At 42.4% G+C, this 21,413-nt stretch overlaps 1 protein-coding gene across 6 annotated transcripts in view; it reads right to left on the bottom strand.

Moving 5' to 3' along the window:
- TRIP12 (thyroid hormone receptor interactor 12) overlaps window positions 1–21,413 on the bottom strand; it is a 77,177-nt gene that overhangs the window by 30,508 nt on the left and 25,256 nt on the right. For 4 of the 6 annotated variants that reach the window (XM_050307723.1, XM_050307726.1, XM_050307725.1 and 1 more), the window contains exons 2-6: window positions 21,079–21,225; window positions 12,052–12,177; window positions 10,291–11,090; window positions 2,214–2,319; window positions 917–1,053 (exon numbers count right to left, since the gene is read on the bottom strand). In XM_050307723.1, the coding sequence (XP_050163680.1) occupies window positions 917–1,053; window positions 2,214–2,319; window positions 10,291–11,090; window positions 12,052–12,177; window positions 21,079–21,176 (1,267 nt within the window). In that variant the 5' untranslated portion in view covers window positions 21,177–21,225. The remainder of the gene's footprint in view (window positions 1–916; window positions 1,054–2,213; window positions 2,320–10,290; window positions 11,091–12,051; window positions 12,178–21,078; window positions 21,226–21,413) is intronic. The other 2 variants (XM_050307728.1, XM_050307729.1) reach the window with 1 other exon arrangement.

Below are 21,413 nucleotides of genomic sequence, written 5' to 3'. Positions count from 1 at the left end.
AATAGAGATGAACGCAAGTTGCAGTGCCTTTAAAGCTACAAAATTCACATGAAAACAGTCTCTGCCATCAGAAGCGTGCTTTGCATCTAACACTGCCACCAGCCAGCTTCTGCACAACTTCCATTTCATTAGACCAGTCTACAGGTCTAATACTTTGCCAAAGCTGAAGAGAGTGGCTAAATCAGCACAACAGAATGAAAAAGTACAGCTGGATTCACAAATTACCTTTCAGAAAGATTTACCTGTATCCTTAATAATTTTCTTAATTGAGTATTATGCTGCACTTAGGTTTCCACTCATTTTAACTTTCAGCACTGCTGTAGCTGGCTTTAAGCATAGAACATGTAATATTTTCTACCATTCTGCATAATTACTGGAAAGCACCTTTGAACTCACTACTGATTAGGACCAGATGATAAAGTTATCATTTAATAGGACTGTGCAAGTAATAGTATTTAACTTGGTTACAAATTTCTCCAGTACAGACATGGTTGCAATTTCAACAGAAAACCTGCAGAATATTTATGAGTAATTTCAACAGAGCCTTTACAGGTACACGATGCCTTCTGTATCCTAAACCATTGGGTGTCTTCTCAGTGGGTAGTAATTCATGTAGCATCAGCTGAAGTTACTTTTATTAAAAGAGGAAGAAGCTTGGAAACTAAAGCCTGGTTTATTGAATATAGTTTGGAAACTAAAAAAAAAAAAAAAAAAAAGCCTAACTAACACATGTATCAGATAGCCAAGAAATCAAATGCAAAAGGGAAGATCCCTCTCACTCAAAAACCTTCCAGAATTATTTATGAGCTTACTCAGAGCCATTTAATTATTTTCAAATGCTAAGAAGTCTATATCATCACCATTATTATTATATCATTATTATGCTAAAAATGCTTTAGCTGGCATTTCCTCTTACCTGCAGCTCCCTGGGGAGGCTCATCTGTTCGTGCAGCTGAAGAGTTCACTCCATCCTGGTTGTTGTCAGGATCAGCCATCTTCTCCTGTCGGCGAGCTTCGGCTGCTCCTCTTTTGCCCAGGCCAGAGCCTCGCCGACTGGGGGGTCAAAACACAAAATTCAGACCTTGTCAACTATGCCAAGAGATTCATTAGTGTAATTCTACTCAAGACTGTGTAACATTTATGGGGCCCTCCTTGCCCACACCATGGCAGGGATCTGTTAACACTAAGGCACTACAGGCCCTTGCATTACACCCTTCAAGACAAGGCATCCACACTAAAATACAACAGTAAAAATGAGCAAGATTCAAGTGGCTGTTAGTTACAAATCACGTACACGTTTGGAAAGTTCAATAATAAGAGTAACCATCTTTAAAGGAAGTTCTGAACAACTGAAAGAGGACTCTGATGTTCAACTTGGCTTTCAGTGTCAGAACACGTTTGAGTAGATGAGCCTATTTAAATCTGCACTATTGTCATCATCACTACAAATACATATGCCTACAAAGTAAAAAGTCAAACTGAAATCCTCACTTGACAACAGAATCAAGGCTTCAGAAGTGGGGGGTTTTTTTATGGTGTGGAAGAGGGGAAAAAAAAGTATTGCTGAAACACAGTCCAGGCATAAGAACAAAAATAAAGCTTGTTCAGGCTCCCTAGGTCTAGTTCCAGAATATATACAACTACAGGAGTTTTTTGCACCACAGGACACATTAACTCTCCCCTCCCACTTAATCTACCAGCTGTTTAAAATAAGTAATTCAGGGCTAATTTTCCTCTGCATCAGGAAGTAGACTAAGCACTTAAATGTAGTATTGTTCAGACGAAGCTGCTGACAAGCTGAGTCAGCTTAGCAGAGCACACCATGAAAACAGACTCCTGTGTGGTACCATGAAGCCTCATTCTTCAAAACAAGCATCTATTTTACTAGTCATGATGAACAACAGTTCAGCACTCTCAACTCTTTGTGTTAAGTATCTTTTTAAACAAAAACCCCTAAGGACAGGATTACTTAGATTTGTGCTACTGGCTTTGGGTGTTTCTTTCCCTCCACCTCCCCACAGCTGAGGGACTTGCTGGAAGTCCTCAGGTGACAAATCCTTTGTGCTATCCATGGCACCGACGTACAGAGCCACCAGAGCTCCAGCTGCTTTTACAACAGCCAAGTGAGAGACACACAAGGCCAGTTGTCACTCATGAAAACGCCATCCATCTCAATTCACTGCAGAAGTCAGGATTCCTTCCTGAAGCTTTACCTGGTGCTAGCACAGGAGCCCGTGGTCTTTTGGCGTGTGCTCCGCCGCAAACTGGGGAGCTCAGCAGGTGGGGATTCACTGCGCTTCTTGGTAGATTTCCTTAGACCTGTGCAATATGGAAAGAGTGCAGAGTAAATCAGTCTTTAAACACACAGCAGTTCCACACAGACATTTTCCTGGGCAGGAGGCCTCCACGCAGAAGAACAGCTGCTACATAAGAACCACAAGAAGCCCCATCAGCTCTTAGTCACTTCAGACTGAACTGACAGACCAGTAAAAGGAAGGTTTAGGCATTTACTTTTACTTATTATTTTAAGCTAAGTAACACTAAGCTCCAAGTTGTTATGTAGGCACCTTCTCCTAACATACACACTACAGTTACCAAAGAGCTTCTAAGTCTTTCTTATGCTGGAGAGGTAACAGATTATGGGATACAAGTTTATTATTTCCACATGTTGATGTTCAAACACAAGAAGATGCTTCAGTCTTAAAAAGAAAGAGAAATTACATTTTGGAGAGGGAGGGCAGTGGTGGCTGTGATCTCAATTTTTAGTAATTTTTATTCACATTAGTCTGGCTTTAAAATAACTGTATCAAATCAAAACCATGCTCTCCTCCTGGAGTCAAGTACTGCCAGTGTTGAGACCTATAATGTGTATTATTTGTGTTCCTATTTCAACTACACCACTTCAGCCCCTCTCTGTCACGAGGCCTTCTTTGATGAAAATAATCAAGCATATCCTCAAAGCAAGCTTATTGTCAGGTTGAAATAGCCCACAGCAGCTTCCAAAGCAGAAATCTGATAACTGAAATGTAAAAGTTAAAAATCTTTATCAGGCCCCCAGTTTGACACTGAAGTGCCCATCTTACCTCTACAACAAGTCAATAAAAGGGAACTTTATGACATTAAATTCAGGCATACTATTACTAGAACAGATGTAAATAACTTTGAAGAGATGAGGAAGTTAGATCACTGCTCCCCCCACTGGCAACAAGGCAGAAATAAAACCCCTTTAAGCGTGCAATGCGTTTGAGTTCAGCACTTATCAAAGTGGCTCCGGTCTATTTCCTTAATCCTAAAACATTCCAGGAATGCAGAGTTGTGGTACTGAGGGATGTAGTGACAACTCTGCAGCTTCTAACTCGATATTTAACAGAAAAGGCAAACCTCTGAAAAGCTGCCACTAACCTGGTCACCAGTGTGTCCTTTCACACACTGCAGTGAATCTGCCCCAGGAACACAATGCTGTGTGCAGGTGAGTTCCCTGCAGATGAAGGTTAACCTGATGTTCACGGATTTACCACACACTTGGCTTATCAGCTCAAGAAATTTGGCAACCTCAAGAACCCAACAGGGTGCTGTATTCAAAAGCCACCAAGCACTGAACTGAAGCAGGTCAGCCACTTGAATTTTCAGATGGTCTGTACATACAGGACAAAACATGTAACTTTTTCAAGTGTTCGAGAAGCAGTGGCATTCCTAATACTTAAGCTTTAAAACCAAAAAGAAGTTGCTACAACAAAAATACACAGTGACTCCAACACTACACACATATATTGTGGGGGGGTGACAGCAGAAAGACAAGTGTCACAGAGACACAAGACAAAACTCATTTGAAACAGCTGCAGCAGGACCCTGTGCCACAGCAAAGTTTCTCTAGTAGTGAAAGTCCAAAGATCCAGCAGAACTTCTCCCAGAGCTGGCTGTGTTTTACACCAGAGAATGCATGCTTTAACTGGCACCAGGTATAGACTGTACTGCTCCACAGGTAAAACATCTTCGCCCCTCTGAGTTCAGAGCTAGACTTTTCCATGTGTAACATATGTAACAAAGGGAGAAGTAGGCTACTCAAAAGCTTTAACCCTAGGGTGAAATTCTAAGTGAAATGTACCTTTGCTTTACATTTAGAAGAATAAATTAATCATCTTATTACACTCGAGTTCACTGGAAAAAAAATGCACTTTTTCACCCTTTATGTTAGCACAACATTTATAACTGCAAATCTGTGGGTTGTCACTTTTTAGCAGTCAGACCTTAACATCAGGTAACTTCTCATGAGCTTAGTGACAGCCCATCAGTGACACACCACACATCCACTCTAAGTGACCTAAGATTGACTTCATGGACCAAAACAGGATTTCTGCTAAGGCCAAAGGTGTCACAAAGCAGCACTGGTTTTTAACAGTATGGCACTCTCACTCGTGTCTTACTGGCCCCAAATCAGCCCCAAGATGTCCAAAGTGCACATCTGAAACTCTTTGTTTGGTATTCTGCCAGTCTGGCAAGCTGAGTTTGCTTGACAAGGGTCAGATGAGCAGACACCCTTAAAGTTCATTGTTTACAAAGGCTTCTTGAGTCAATCTTACCACCTGCATCTTTGGAGAATTCTTTGAGTCTCCCCAATACCAAAACTTCAAGACTTATTTTCTTCAGACTAAACCTTCTTCCTTTCACTTGCATCGTCGAAATTTGGGATGGCCAACGCAGCCTCCCAGCTGGAAGTTAGTCCCGTGTCCAGAGGACCTGGGGATGCTAAAAGTCACAAGCCTGCAGTGGCAAACAGGGCACAACCAGCATTAAGAGAAATGAGATTAGAGATGCTCTGTGACTGCCTGATAAAGGAAAGCACCAGTCATACTGGCACAGACAGCAAGGGCTTTCAGAGGAACAGATTTATGTTCATCTCCAGAAGTTATTTATTCAGCACTATTTCTGTGTTATATAGAGCCATGTATTGATAAGTCATCTTTTCTCCAGGCTAAACAGACCTCCTCTCAGCCCTTCCTCATGAGATGCTTCAGTCCTCTAATCCTCTTCATAGCCCTCCACTGAACCCTTTTCAGCAGTTCCTTGTCTGTCTTGAACTGGGGGGCCCAGAACTGGACACAGCACTCCTAGTAAGTCCTCATGAAGGCAGAAGGGGCAGGATCATCCCTCTTGACCTGCTGACAGTGTTCTTCCTGATGCACCCCAGGACAGCACCGGCCTTCTTGGCCACAAGGACACCACACTGCCAGCTCATGGACAGCTTGTTGTCCACCAGGACCCCCAGCTCCTTCTCCACGGAGCTGCTCTCCAGCAGCTCAGCCCCCAACCTGCACTGGTGCCTGGGGTTGCACCTCCCCAGGTGCAGGGCCCTGCACTTGCCTTTGTTGTACCTTCAGATGGTTTCTCTCCATCCACCTCTCCGTGTCTCACTGAATGGCAGCACAGCCTTCTGCCGTGTCAGCCACTGCTCCCTCTTTTGTATCCTCTTCAAACTTGCTGAGAGTGCGTTCTGACACTTCATCCAGGTCACTGATGAACAAGCAGGGCAGGACTGGGCCCTGCACTGACCCCTGGGGAATGCTGTGAGTTACAGGCCTTCAGCTGGCCACGGTGTCGCTGATCACGACCCTGTGAACTCTGCCATTCAGCCAGTTCTCAGTCCAGTTCACTGGCACTCATCTCACCCGCTCTTCCTGTGCTACCTACGAGGATATTATGGGAGACGGCATCAAAAGTCTCGCTGAAGCCAAGGCAGACAACATGCACTGCTCTCCCCTCATCTACCCAGCCATCACAGACGACTATCAGACTGGCCAAGCATTTTTCCCCTTGGTGAATCCATGTTGACTACCATGATAACCTTTTCCTTCACATGCTTTGAGATGACACGCAGCAGGAGCTGTTCCATCCTCTCTCCAGGGACAGAGGTGAGGGAGGCCAGCCTGTAGTTTTCCTGGGTCCCTCTTCTTGCCCTTATTGAAGGCTGAAGTGACACTGGCTTTCCTCCAGTCCTCAGGCACCTCTGTTGTTCTCCATAACCTTCCAGAGAGGATGGAACGTGGCTTAGCAGTAACATCTGCCTGCTCTCTCAGCACCTGGAGGTGCATCCCACCAGGGCCCGTGGATTTGGGGGTGTCAGGTTTACCCAGGTGATCTCTAACCCAATTCCCTTAGCCAAGGAGAAATCATCAGGAGATCTGTTTTAGGAAGTTATGAACAGACATGGACTTTCAATAAACAAAAATTACATTTAAGCAGTTCATATTCAACACCTGCCAAAACTTCAGAAGGAAAGTTCAGAACTACAGGCATGTATTTATTGCTTGTGCCCTGACCTCATCCTATTTGCATGCCAAACACTCATGTTTATGAGTCAGAAGGAAAATAGACTCAAACAGGCTAAACCTGAAATAGCACGGCCTAACAGAAATCAAACTAGAAAAATCCTAACTTCACATTTAAGTGTGTTTCCTGATCAGCTCTTTTTTTAAAGGCATATTTTGCTGTGTGAGAGAAACGAGTTGTGAATGCAGCTGCACTGTGATCACTTGAGTCAGTGTATTACCCGAGTCAAAACGAAGTTAGTCAAACTTTCCCAGTTCATAACCCAGAAATCCCTTTATTTGCAGTTCAGAAAGGTAACTAGGAGAGATTTACCGGTTAGGATTGGAAGTTTAGATTTCAGATTGGCTCCTGTGCTGGCCTGCTCTCCTCCCTCACTGAGCTGGGGTGAAGGAGCTGTGGCAGTGGAAGGTAAGGTGGCCTCCTGTCATTCTAATATTCCACTATTACCCTCCCTCAGGACCAACCCAGACACCCCAGCTCCTGACTGTGGTCCCACACAGCCCATCACCACAATTTACAGCAACTATCTCCAAGCCAGCCATCCTACTTCCTTAATCCCAACTCCACAACTCCAAGGCTCCAACAACCATCACCCAAAATCCCAAATAAACTCATTCAGAGCTATTTTCAGACTCTTTTCTTCTCACCTCTGTCAAATCCCTCAGAGCCAGGAATTCTATACCATTCACACTGTGTTTATGTTCATGTGGTTTTTCAGTGTATCCCAATAATCCCTCCAGCCCCCAAATCTGACAGCACTGGGGAGAGATTTTTCTCAGTTCCCCTGCCCTCAGCACTGTCCCAGCCACAGTTTCCAGCTTCCTCCTACTTAAAGGCCACAAGACAAAGGACAGCAAAGATTTCCCTAATAATGGAAACATAATTAAGCTTGGGTTTATATTGTTACATAATCAGTAAGATGACCCAATTTGCAACATTTAAAAAGCCCCTACAACATATACAGATTGAAAGGGATGTGAAAATAATCAAAAGAGCAAAATGAGAAACCTTGTTTTCTTCCTCTTTTGCCCCCCTCCCCCCATGAAGAAATATTCAGCTACTCAAAAGATGTGAAAAATCTGAATCTAGCCTGTTTTTATTATTCCAACATACTGTACAGCTGTTATTCAGTGATCTCACTGCTCAGGTACAGAGAATGCTGTGTAGCTAACACCCTGAAAGGCACCTTGTCTAGATTTAACACCTATTAATTATCCAGAGAGGACTGGACAAGAAACCTCAGGGTATTCTCCTGCAGCACGTGGAAAGCTCCTGCAAAGATGGCAACCACATTTCTCCTCATTCTTCTCTTCAGCAGAGTCAGTCAGGTCAGCTCTCCTTGTTTTACCTTCAGAGATCACACCTAATGACACTGCTTGCACTTCCTGAACTGTGACACCCAGAAGGAACAGCCTTGCATTTACAGTCACCACTGACTGGATGGGGTTTGGAGCAGCCTGGAAGGTGGCCCTGCCTGTGCCAGAGGGGTTGGAACGAGAGGACCTCTAAGATCCCTTCAACCCAAACCATTCCATGACTTTATGGTAGCCTGAATAATCTCCCCTCTCCTCCCACTTTTCACCCTAGAATGTTGGGCTTTTTCCTTATCTCCCACTAGTCCTACAAGCCCCAGTTCAAAGTTCTTCCAGCATATTTCATAATATACACCTACAAGCCTACTGAGTCTAAGCTCTCAGTTTCTCTATAGGATTACTGTGATTTCTAAGGACATGTTTGCAGGCAGAAGGTGTACACCCCAATTTCACCCAGATCACTCTTTTCTAAAGTCTTGCTGCTTTAGAAAGCTTTGGGGTGTTAATATTTGTGCCAGATGTCATCTAATTCTGCTCCCTTATCCTCGAAGGCTGCCAGCCAGCTACAGAAAATAAATTTGAACTTGCCCATTCTTTCTTAAAAAACAACTCTGGTGGTTTATTGGCTTCATATTTTCATGACACTTCTCAGCATTATCCAAAATGTGTATTTTGTTAAAATACTTCAAATTTGTCCCAGTATTTTGAAGGTGTCACACAAGCTTTTTTTCTTTTTTTAAAGGGCTAAGTTAACAATCTTTACGATTGCTTCCAAGATCATTTCAACCTGTTGGCAAAGAGCACTATTTGAAAGACTGAGCCTATTTGAAAGTATCATAGTTTAACACTTCAAAGTTGAGCTCTTAGTGATATTCTTCCACGATTAATTATATTTATTGGAATAAGTTTTGCTGTAATCTATGGTAAAATATAGAGGCATTAGACATTTTAGGCTTCCTACTATCACCTGTTAGCACTTTTCCCCTACCTCAAAGTAGGCTGCCATCTACATAAAATAACCTGATCCTCTACTGCTTCTAGAAACATCTCTCACTGTGCTCTGTGCCCCTTAGCAGTGACATTCTATACATTTTATACACCAACTTGGTGGTGTCACTTGAACATTTTAGTTGAACTGCAGTTTAGCTTTTTCCAAGAGATAGCTTTAGCTCTTCCATGACCTGAAAGTTGAAGCCAAACTGGCTTTCTCAGAACAGTCTTTGTGGAGATAGCATAGGCTCATATTCTCAACACTGTTTTTCAAGGTACTGAACACACCCCCCACTCCTTACGTTGTGCTATCCCCCCCCTTCCCCTTCGTACTCCTTGCTGAAGTTTTGTAACTTATCACATGAATTACTCTCTACCTTCACCTTCTTGTTGTTCACTTGTTGAAGGTAAATTCTCTCATCCCTGTTGCTCTTCTTTCAGGGCTACAAAGCTGCCTGTTGTGACTTCACTGAGAACTTGCTGGTCATTCCCGTTGTTGCCTGACTCCTCCTCACTTCCCCCTCATTCCACCCTGGGCAAATTCAGAGTTTTGATTCTGGAATTCATCACCCAGTAAATTCTTGAACCATGGAGCAGATAGAAAAAAACCCTCAAACTTTGCTGTAAAGCAAATCAGTCCTCTCCACTTCCCCAGTGCCACTCTTCGTTTCTTAGGTTAGGCCATTCCAGAACCAACCCTCCAGCCATGTAAGTTATCCAAAACATACCTGTTAGATTTAATTGACCTCTGTTGATTATACAGGAAGACAACCAGTTGCTGTTGTTTATTCCACCTATTTCCTGCATTAGTATTACCCACAGGCACAACAGGCTGGGGGGTTCATGCACACAGTTCCTTTGTGAAGGAACTTTGTAAGCAAGCTCAGGAATCCAACTTCTCACACCAAATTTTAGAGAATACCTGCTGGAAGTAAATCATTCAGTACACAAAGGCAGCATAATGCATTTAAAAAAATACTAATTGTTCAAGACAGCAGAGCTCCAGGCATATCTCTGTACTAGCAAGCAGGTGCTCTGCTTGGAAACAGCCTGTATTTGGTAGAGACCACATCCAAGAACGGTACCTGCTATTTAAATTCAGCACCAGAAAGAAGATATCCTTTGTGAGAAGCTCAAAGATAAAGTGACTGACATCCCCAGCACTAGGAACACCAGGTTGACAAGATGACTGTTCTTAGAGTAACATCAGAGATTCTCACAGCAATGAAAAATTAGGAAGGTAGGTTTGAAAGAAGAAACCACATATGATCTGCTTGTTTTCCAGCAGTTATCATTCCCACTTTGGGACAGAAAGCTTAAGAAAACGAGGGAAAAAACCAAAAATCTGACAAGAGAAATATAATCAAGAGTGTTTTATAACGTATATGTCCCCATCACAACATTCAATTATTTTGCATACATTTTATTTTTAAAATCAATTTGAAAGACAGAGAAGTGACTTCAGTTTACAGAACGCTGACTGCACTAAAATCATCTGCTTTGGCTGTCAATTGTCTCAGTCACAGTTTTACTTAAAAACTCAGCAGAACACGCTACAAGTTACCAGGAAGATCCCAAGAAGCTTGAAAACAGAAGTATGTGTTTAGAAGACTCGATTTTAAAACACACGTGCTTATTCTTCCACAAAAGTACAACTTACTTGCTAGCTTAGCCTGTAGTCCTGAAGGTCCAGGTTTTGATGTCTCTGACTTGGAAGAGCCTGGCAGGGACAGTTTTGTTTTAGGCAGACTGACTTTGGGGCTGAATCGAGCGGCCCAGTCAAACTTTGAAGAGCCACCTGTTTTACTGGGTTCTTTGTCCCTGCTACTCCTCCTTGGGCTGGGGCTGGATGCGGAACGGGAACGTCTGGCCTTACTCTGGTCCTTTCCCTGTTTCACTCTGGCACCCTGAGGAGCAGTAGAAGAAGCAGAGGCGACAGCAGAAGAGGAGGAGGAGGTGGAAGCTGAAGAAGAAGAATCAGTGATGGTGCTACACCCAGCTTTGGCTGAGGTCACCGATTTTGAAGCCAGCTTGGAGACTTTTGCTGACTTCTCTTCAGCGCCAGTTGATTCAACTGATGACCCACTCTTTATACAAGACAGATTCTCTGTCCTTTTCCTTTTCTGACTTCGGGAGCTCCCAGCAGCTCCACCCTTTCTGGTGTGAGCCTTGCTTGTTGATGGCAATTGTGTAGACTTGGGCTGTTCTTGGTCTGAGTGTCTTCTCTTGGACTTGGCGTGTGGCTTGTTGGTTTCCGGGGAAGTTTCAGTGTGTTGAAGTGCTTTGGGTTTTTTAGCAGAGCTGGGAGAATTGGTCCTCCTGTAATCTGGACTAGCACTGCGTTTAACTCCTCGGGAATTGTCTTTCTTAGGCACTTGCCCCGTTTTTTGCTTTTCTGAAGTGTTGACTCTCTCTGGATCTTCTTGTTGTGGTATTAAAACAGCAGATGAACTACAGCCTCTGTAGAAGCAAGCAGGAACAGCATTAGTGCTGCACTCAGCAAACCTCACACTTGTAACAGTTTTGCATGAAAAGTGTCATCATTCTCTAATAAAAGGCAACTGTTGATTAGGTTAACATTGAAACGAACACAAAAAAAAAGCCACAACATGCTCATGTGAGAACAATCAAACTGCACATATCTGCTAGCATAAAAACTAAATAAATTGCAAAATAAAAGCACAGTACACCGCCTTCTAAAGAGGAAATTATAACTTGAATTGATTTTACTTTTTTACGTATATTGATACATCAAACTGATTCTAAAAACAAACAAACAAACAAAAATCAAGCCATGAAGGTGTTATCTGAATGTTTGAGAATGTAAGTTCCACAAGAGAGTAAGGAGTGTTCAGTAATGCATAACTAGTCATAACTGGATTCTAGTTCAAGGAAGGCTCTTAATGAAAGGATAGTTTCTCATCAATCTTGAAATTGGGGTAGTGAATCACACACAGAAATGGCAAAGTTCTCTTCTACATGATAGAAAGTGTTCCAGTGTGTAAACAGCAGAAGTGTATGAAGAGCAGACAAAGCAATACCAAGATGATTACTCTGAACACAGGCATACTTTAGATTATTGCATCTTTCAATTCACATTGCACATTGCTCCAAACTCCTTGGGCAATCTTCCCCCACCATGAAGCAGAAGAATGGGAGAAAGACCTTGCAAGTATTCCAGGACTAGTTATGCAGAAATCGTTTCCTCCCCATCGCTGATGGAATGCTCTTAGTTGGTGAATTAGAAAAACAAAACAGAAACAGAATTTGAAACACTGAAATAAATCCAGTGAATGCAACACCTCGATTAGTTCAGATCTGTTACTCGTACGTTGTGTAAGAACTCTACAACTCGACACATTACACACAGCTGTGAAGTGCAGATAACACTGGTTAACATAGGAATATGAAGTGCAATTACCTTTTAGAAAAGTGTCCCTTGGACTGCTCAGAAGTGGTATTAGACTGCACTTTGGGTGTCTTTGAAATAGATTTTCTACTCTCAGGAGGGCTATGTGCCTTATGTTTTGCCTGCCCTAAATGTGACCTGTCAGCAGAAAGTCAAAACAGAAAGCTATCAGGATTCCAAGATAGAGATACAGACCTGTAGGTGGAATTATTGTTTATTTTTGGGCCATTTACAAATATTCATTTACAGCTACAAACCTTTCCGTATCAGCTCCCAATATTAAAGCAGCATTTCAAAAGAATCACTTGTTGCAGTTGCAAATCACTACCAGTAACTGTTTTGTAAGGCACACAATCATTTAGTCATTTTAAATGAATAAAACATCATCTAACTCCCGAGCTGTGCAGATAAATTCAGATTTTTCTGATCTGCAAGATTACTGAATTATTCACTTAAGCATTAAGCTAGCACAGCAAGGCACATGACTAGAGCACCTGTCAAAGATCTCAAAAATAGATATATACTCATCTACCTCAACATTCCATGCATTAAGTCTTTATACAGTTATGAGTTTGTATCTTTGTTCTTCAGTTTAAAAAAAAACTCAGAGTGCTCAGAATAGAGCTCAGAATAGAAATGCAGCCAGTTCCACTTGGTAGGAAAGCTCAACCCTACCAGTTATTTTCTGGCTGCAGATCCACCAGTTCAGAGGATTGAGAGCTGTGTGGTAACAGCTGAGGAAAGAGGAATGAGGGAACACATGCTACCAATGAAGGCAGTCAGATGAGACAGGAAACCTGTGATGTCAGAGACAGGAATGAGTTTCACACAGATAAGCTACAAGAGGCCTTCCAAGCAGCCTTCAGCTGCATGCAAAAAAAACCAGTTCATTGTATGAGCTCTGACTGAAGGACAAAGATAACACTACACCATGGATAAAATTTAAGACTTAAGTTACATCTTCACACATTCCACGTTTAGTTTTGAAGCCACTCGGAATTACCACCTGCAAGGCTCAGAAAAGAGCTCATCAGCATTTAGAACAGGGCAGTATAAATAATTGCTGAGGCAAGGGGCATCTCACTTGCACTTCCCTGGACAGAACACACTTCGGACTCAGCTGCCACCAGAAAAACCCACTGCACATTTCATACCCAGAGAGAATCCTCAAGCACCACTAACCTTTATGAACCCTCAAACTAGTCTAGTACTAATGCTGCACAGACATGTTTCAAAGCTGAAGAACTCCTGATGATATGTTTTTATGTTATTAACCCTCAGCTATCCACTCCTCTGAGCTCAGCTCTGCAAACACCTGAATGCTAAGGGGAGAACACTCACTTCCAGTTTAAGGGTCCTGCTCCCACCCATGACCCCAAACACCACAAAATTTAGGCCAACAGACTAAGTGGAAGTAGTAATAGTTCCACAAGCTTTCTAACAGCTTTTTCCAAAAAAAAAAAAAAAAAGCAAAAGCAAAGCCAATTCTACTACTGACCAGAAAGCCTCACTGTCCTCTGCAGGATTTCAACACCAACTTAGACCTCCACAGAAAAGAAGCCCCAAGTCCAACCACCCAGGTGATAATCACATGCTCACCTTTCTAAGAGCATGACAGTCTGAAAGGATTAAATAAACAGCATCTCCTCCACACTCAAGTAATTTGTTTTGATTTACTATACCCATAAGAAGTAGTTTTTACTATCAAAAGCAAGTGACACAAAATAGTTGGATCTCTAGGTCACAATAGCAAACTCCCATCAAGGTAAACTTGGGAATGTTTCACCCAATCCTTAGTGTTTGGATTTTCCTTTTCCCAACAAAAGATTAAGGCGTGAAATTTAATTTTCCCTTGAAGTGTTTTTATTATGGGAGTAACAGACGTTATTACATAATTTACACTTGGCAGGAATCTCATTTTTTATGTAAGCTAAACTGATCGGAGTTCACTCATTCTGAAGTGTATTTTAAAAGGTTATTTTCCCTTAAAGATTTTTGTTTTGCTTTAGATATTCACAGACCACAGTAACTGAAGATCTTTTCAACTAAAATATTGCTAAAGCATTAAATGCAAAACATGAACTGAAGAGTTTCCACTCGTTTCAGGCTCCTCCCCTTTCACCTTTAAACCCTTCAGATTCTTACAAGTTCTACAAATACGGTTTCATAACAACATCCAATTTCTGTGGACTAATAAAGCTACAACCATACCCTAGGGATCATGAACGCTGTCTCAGGCAGAGTCCTTGCATTTTCTTTTTGTTTATCCATGAAACTGTCAGTAAAAACACTGAGCAGAAAGGTTACTCCAGAAATGCAGCAAACAGGGAGTTCATAACGGATGAGAAGTATTTTAATTTCATTTTTAAAGACCTACTGTGCTCTCACTTCTCAGTCTGGGTTTAATCACTCACCTTGCATGTGTTCCAGAGAAAAGGTACACAAGACAATCACAACTGTGCATGCAGGAGCATGTCAGTTAAAAGGAACACAACATTAATTCCACTTCTCTATGGTTTATATTCAATAGCAAGAAGCCAAACAACTTGGAGAGGCTGCAGGATTAAGGTAAAAGAACTTTAACCATACACCAACCAGCAAGTATCATCGTCCCAATTTACACTGAGGTTGTGACAGCTTGTTTAAGCTCTCCTTAAAAAAGTAAAAACTTACATACAAAAGCATAAGAAATAGTCTGTAAAGCTTGACACAAAGAGCAGTGGTTGGAGAACAATCAAGGGCCATGACAGATCCATGGGCAGCTGGAAGGCTGATTCTTTTTAAGCTTGTAAACTACCTGTACTCTTGTCCACAATCCAAGGCTTTCCACTTGTAACTTACCATTACAAGCTCTTTAGTTTTTCCATTAATATATCATTCATTAAGAATCATCATTTAAACCAACATTCCAGCAACAAGGATTTTGAGAGGCTCAGTTCCTCATTAATGACAAAAAATGACAAGGTAAGTATTGATCAGCTTGTTTGTCCTTGTCCGCTCTCAGGGGCAGGTCCAGAAAGACTTGAGCTCTTGCTGCACCTTCAGGTGTTGCAACTTAAAGACAGTTTCATAAACCCCTCCAAGGCTGCACTCAACTGGGCAAAGCTGTCTGCTGACACACACTGTCATTCACAGGAACACGTTCAGCTTCAGACACACACACAGCCACAAGTTGACAAGCAAACACCACTTAGCTCCCTGTGTTATATAAACAACATGGTGGAAAACGTCAGCCCTGAGCAAAACCATCATAAAGAACCAACCAGAACCTGTTCTCGAAGAGTTACTCTGTGCATATTAAAAAAAAAAGGACCTTTTGAAGTTAGTTAATAAACAAAGTGTTTCATCTAAGTCATTTTCCTCAGCAGCTGAGTGTGAGCTGTTAAATGCTTCCAAATATTAAGTCTGCAAAACCTAACCACCTGTTTACTTCTGCTAAAAATGAGATTTAAAAAAAACCCCAATAGCACAGATGAAAAAGCTTTGGAAAAACATCTATTTGCTCTCCTCAGAAATACTCCACCTGTCTTCCCCACCAACACAAACATTAAATTTAGTTTTTCACAGGTCTCAGGTAAGTTTTTAACAGTTTAACATATTACCAAGACTGGTCCAAAACCAACCCTGTTCAGAACAAAAGCAGTATAACTGACAAAAGCATCTCCTCTGCTTATAACAACATCCTACCTGCAGCCAACAAGGATCTCATTTGTCATTTAGCCTTCAATCCCATATACAGGCCAACATGTATATATTACATTCCAAAAATCATTAACATTTGTTTATGAAGTATCCTACTTTCATACACAACTCAACAGCGTAGCAGTCATTTATGTCAAATTGATAACCTACTTAAATACTGCTGTTCCTAAAGACTTCATAAGGCTAACATATGCAGGTTAAAACAGAAGCACCACTGGCACTTAATGCCACTAATAAAATATTAATAATTCTTGCAGTATTAGTAACAAGTTCTAGTATATGGGACTAATTCCATCTCTCCACACCAATATAGTGCAACATTGATCCCAACTGAAAGGAACAGTCAACTGCACCACTTCCAGCAAAGATCTTATTGTGTGCCTCACAATACCACTTCCAAAGTGCTCCCATTCCCAGTGAATAGCACAGCAGCACTGGGAGCTGAGCCACAAGGGCACGATTCTTCAGCACACACGGCAACAATGTAGATACACAGTTAAGGAAGTGCCAGCGAGTACCTTCCACCCCCTTCTCCTGCCCCTAGGAAGAAAGCTCACATTAGGCCATCTGCTTCCCACTCCTCTTGGGTTTGCTGCTGCAAAGGAAACTTCAGTATCATTGTTGCCTCCTTACAAACCTGCAGAGACATCCTGCAGGGGAAGGTGCTGCAAAAGACACTTCAGACGTGGGGCACAGTTAGGAAGGTGCCACCGTAACAGTAAATCTAAATTAGGAGGATTACACTGAATACTTTTCAAACTGGTAGTAAAGCCAGTAAGAACTATAATACCTACAAGAGCTGAAAGCAATCCAAAGCACAGAAGTTATTTCAGCATCACTGCTGACAACAGAGAGTGAAGAAGCACATTAGTCCAGCTTCACCAAGGCCAGTCTGGTTATGTGTGTACATGGGAGGAACAACACTCCACCAGTTCACCAGTTTGTATCTCTCCTGTCAAACACACAACCCTTTCCTCTTTAGAGAAAAGCACACGTCATTGTTGCAGCACAAATTAGAAATAAACAGCCTCTATCTTTCTATGCTGTGTGTGAGCCAAGTATCACTGTTCGTATTTTTAAACAAATGCATCTCTAAAAATCAAACACTCGAAGCCCCTATCAAGTTCCTGAGCTGAGAGTGGAACTGCCTGTAAATCTCCAGCAGAAAACCATTACAGGCTTTCCCTGCTCATTTTGACTACAAGTACTGATGCTACAGTGACATGAAACAAGCCCAGCCTAGAGGAAAATGGGGTTCCATTGGTGCTTCCAGGTGAAGCCAATCTGTCAATATTAGATGCAGCAGGAGGGAGATTCTGCTTTTAGAACAGACCATAGACAAGTTTGGAATTTCCAAGGGTTTTATGCAAGTGGACAGTAGCTGCTCAGCAAGTTCAATTAGCAAAGTTTAAAAAAAAAAAAGGGCTTAATCTGTAAAAGTGTCAAAGGCTATAGAAGGACACACAATAGCACTTCAGCTTGGCAGCACTACAGTTCTCCTGCCTCTCTCTTTTTAATACCTCTCTCAAATGAAGTCTATCCCATTCACTCCAGTCAGAGCACAAAAGAGATTGAGGCAACTCTAAGGCTATTCCAAGGCCATCTGGCCAGACTAGCACTCACTTACCTTAGATTATTGGACTTCACATCTAAGTCTGAATTTATGAGTGCCAAACTAACAAACTCTCCAGGTTTTTGTCACTTCATTTGTATTTTGAAAAGGCAAGCAGCTCAGCCACACAAAAGCCTCATGATGAGAAAAGCTGTTGCATTTCCAACACTTAGAAAGCTATTTATACAAAGCAGAAGTGCAATCAAGTACGCAAGTTCAGACAGTATCAAAACTTGTCCTTGCTCGAAGGGCTATGATTGCATATCTATGACCAAAGTGAAGTAACCTCCAACACTGCAGAAGGTGTGGCCCCTGAGTTTTGCTTACAAACGTTGTGGCTAATTTTAGGCATGAAGCAACAACCCCCTACAGACTCCCATTACTGTCTAATTTGCTCTGCAAGAGTAGTTTTTCTGTTTTGTGTGAGGTTTAGGCATTTTTCATCTTTGGGTATTGGTCTGTTGTTTGTTGTTGTTTGTTTGGGTTCTTTTAAGAAGCACGTGGATCTAATAAAGCAGCTGAATAAAATCTCATACTGTTTATACAACTACAAGTAGTACAGCAGAACAGAAGAGAATCTGTAAAGCAAGACCCTTGTCATCAAGGATCAATGTCCACTATCTTGGCAGACCAGTTTAAAACCCCAAGTGATCAGAACACATGAACTGCTCTTATAAAGCATAACTTTCAGTCAAGTTTCATCCAAAAAGATTCCAGTTCAAGTGCTCCAAGACCATTCCCTGATGTTAGCCAAAGCACAGCAGGTGAGGATGACTGATTTGTTTCAACAGAACGTTCCCAGCTCCAACTAAAATACTAACATAGATGTATCCCAAGTTCACAGCTATTTGCACAACATGAACATGTTATTGAAACTGGTCCTTCCACAGTCTGTTTATTCTATTTTAAGTGATTTTACAGCTGAAACTGAAGAGTTTCACTTTACAGATGACAAAGGCAAAAAAGACTGGAAATAAATTCAGTATCTCAGGAAGCCCCCCAAAAAACCCTTACATAAGACAAGGTATGTTGGTTTTCTGTTTAGATCTCTTTTAATGCAGCAGCCAAAGCAGTGTGTGTCACTGGAGCACAGCAAGGTATGATGACACATCCAGCTGTAAGCTCTAGACCCTCCTACAACCTGTTGAGCAGCAGAACTGGAACACACTACCCCACTGCACGCAGATGCAGTGAAGGATGAGCCCTGAGGTTTGTGTGTAAAGACAGGCAGGCAGGAAAAAAGCAACTGTTATCTGAGAGCCTGTCTCTTGCCATGCCATGGACAAAACTGCCAAGGACCTGATAGATGGATCTGACGTCGGTCCTTGTACCATGGTCATCACTGCCCAGCAGCTTCCCAAAGAAGAGAGACTGACGACAGGGAAAGATTATTAATTATTGTAAATTTTATATTAACCAGCATGCTTTATCCAGGCCTTTTTATATGCTGTGCCAGCCCAAAATGCTTGTTCAGAGATAGAAAGGCAGGGGATGTCTGTTCTAAAGAGACTCAGATTCCAAGCTTCTCCCATCCTCTTCAGCAAGGAGCTTTGGCTCTTACAAAGGCCCAACACAGCTGAAGAGTGCAATACACTCTTGCTCGGGAAAGTCTGACACACAGATTTGCTGAGGGGTGGAAGAAGTTGAGCCATTTGAGACAACTGCATCTTGAATCCTTGTGTGACAGCACAAGTAACAGATCACAGTGCACCAAAACATGCAGGAGCAACTTTTCTGAAAGAGAACAGTGCTACCCCTAAAATTGCTCAGTTGGGCTGACTCACTGTCCAGCTTCTCCCTGGCATTCTGCTATAAAATCTGAATTAGTGGTAGCTATCTGAAGAGGAATCCCCACCCCTTGCCTCTAATTGTTTATTCCAGGGAGAGGTTGATTCACCCCAGGTCAAGCTCACTGTATAAGGAAAGAGTTGGTAGGGCAATATCTACCTTAAACATCCACTGAGATTCAGAGACAACACAGAATGGACAGAAGGGAAGGAAAGGCTCAGTATGCCTCAGTTAAAAGAAACACTCTTCAAAAACAATTCTAGCTTACAAAATAATCAGCAGCATAAGGCAGCAGCTTCCCCCTCCTTATGCCACATTAGTCCAGGAGAGAATCCTTGTGTTTATCAGTCTGCTTGTCCATTTGCACAGTGGACTAGTTTAGAGAAAGTGAAGCTGCATTTTTCAGATTGAATTATTCTCCCAGAAGTTCCTCAGAAGAACAGTTGGCCGCCTCCACCCGTTCAACAGTTGTTCAGCTTGTTCTCACTTAGACTTTACACCAGTAAGACATACCCCTCATCTTCCTTAAATCTTATAGCCCAGTGCTTTAAAACAAAAACATTCTTTTGTGCCTGTGATGGTTTCAGCTGGGGTAATTTCCTTCCCAGTGGCTAGTATGGGGCTATGTTTTGGGTCTGTGAGGAACACAGGGTTGATAATACCGTGATGTTTTTGTTGTTGCTGAGCAGTGCTTACACAGAGCCAAGGCCTTTTCTCCTTTCCATACTGCCCCACTGGCAAGAAGTTGGAAGGCTGGGAGGAGACACAGGCAGGACAGGTGACCCAAACTGACCAGAGGGAGATACTCCATATCTTTGGCATCATGTTCAAGTGGGGGGGAGAAAGGAGGAAGGGGCACATGTGGAGTGATGGTGTTTGTATTCCCACGTCACTGTTGTGTGTGACAGGGCCCTGCTCTCTCAGGGATGGCTGAACTGCCTGCCCCTGGGAAGCAGTGAATGAACTATTTGCTTTTCTTTGCTTGTGTGTGCAGCCTTTGCTTTCTCCCCCTAAAATGTCTTTATCTCAACTCACAAGTTTTCAGGCTTTTACCCTTCCTGATCAGGCCTCTTACCTTTCCCTGATCCTGCTGCTGGGGGAGTGAGTGAGCAGCTGCCTGGGGCCTGGCTGCTGCCTGGGGTTAAACCACGACAGTCCCACTGACCTGCAACATTTTAATACTCTCATCCCCACAAAAATCAAGCTCAAGGTACACATATTCATTCAAACAACTGCACCAGTAACATGTCTGAGGGAGCAGAATATAGACAGATGTTGCCTACCATCATGCCATAACCTTCTTCATTAGACTAGTATTTTAACAAATAAAACAGTTATCCATACAGACTTCACTCGCTCGTGGTAAGAGTTATACAAGCATCCACAGGAAAGTTTTAAGGATCTTTATTCTGCATTGTAGAGGCAACCACTTGCAGAACAAATACAACCTGGTCCACTTGCCCACTAGATCAGGCATATTAAAGGATGGCAAACCTTGATTTCTTCAATTTTTCAAAAGCTGCAGAGGATTAACATGCAGTGTAAAAGAAACAGAGTGGTACCAGTTACTCAGTCTCCTTTAATAGGAACGCAGATTTCCCCAGATTTCCAGTAACAGACTCTTCCTGTCACCCCCCTCCACATACTTTTGTTATCAGGGAAGGAATTTGTTACTACCTGTGATTTATGGAATACAGCTCAGTTACACTTCTTTCCCCCACAGATCTACCACTGCTGTTCTGGCTGAACATGTATGACAGTGAGTTACCCGTGGTTCTACCCCCCCAGTAACAGCACAAAGAGCATTTCAGGGGCAAAAAGGATTTCACACCAATTTCAGTGCTTGGATTGCAGGGTGGAAAACATCATTCTCTAATTAAACCACAGTGATTTTACTTTCAAACACCAAAAAAACCACAGAGAGATGAGGGTCATACCTTCCTCCTACTGCGTCGTCTTGTGGCTGGGCCCCGGCAGTGTTCCTCTGTGAACGTCGCAGTGACCCCCCTGGATTGTTATTAGGCCGGTTGGACATTGGCACCTCTCTCCTGAAGGGACATACCCTTTCTAGACACTATCATTCACTGCAAGGCAAGAGAGAAAGAGTCATCAGATGTGTGGCAGGAAGGCTCACTGCCCTGCCTCCAGAGGCAAATGTCAAGTGCTATTGTTCAAGCAAAAACTTAAGACAAAAGCCCTTAAACAATTTTTAGTTAAAAGACATGTGGACCAAGGTTCTCCTCAAGAACATTTAGAACCTTAATACAGAGCA

The sequence above is a fragment of the Myiozetetes cayanensis genome, unplaced genomic scaffold (genome assembly GCF_022539395.1).
Source record: "Myiozetetes cayanensis isolate MyiCay16 unplaced genomic scaffold, myiCay2020 scf13, whole genome shotgun sequence".
In the NCBI taxonomy this organism is placed as follows: Eukaryota; Metazoa; Chordata; class Aves; order Passeriformes; family Tyrannidae; genus Myiozetetes; species Myiozetetes cayanensis.
Note: the sequence above shows the minus strand (reverse complement) of the source record. Positions and strands in the feature narration are given on the sequence as shown.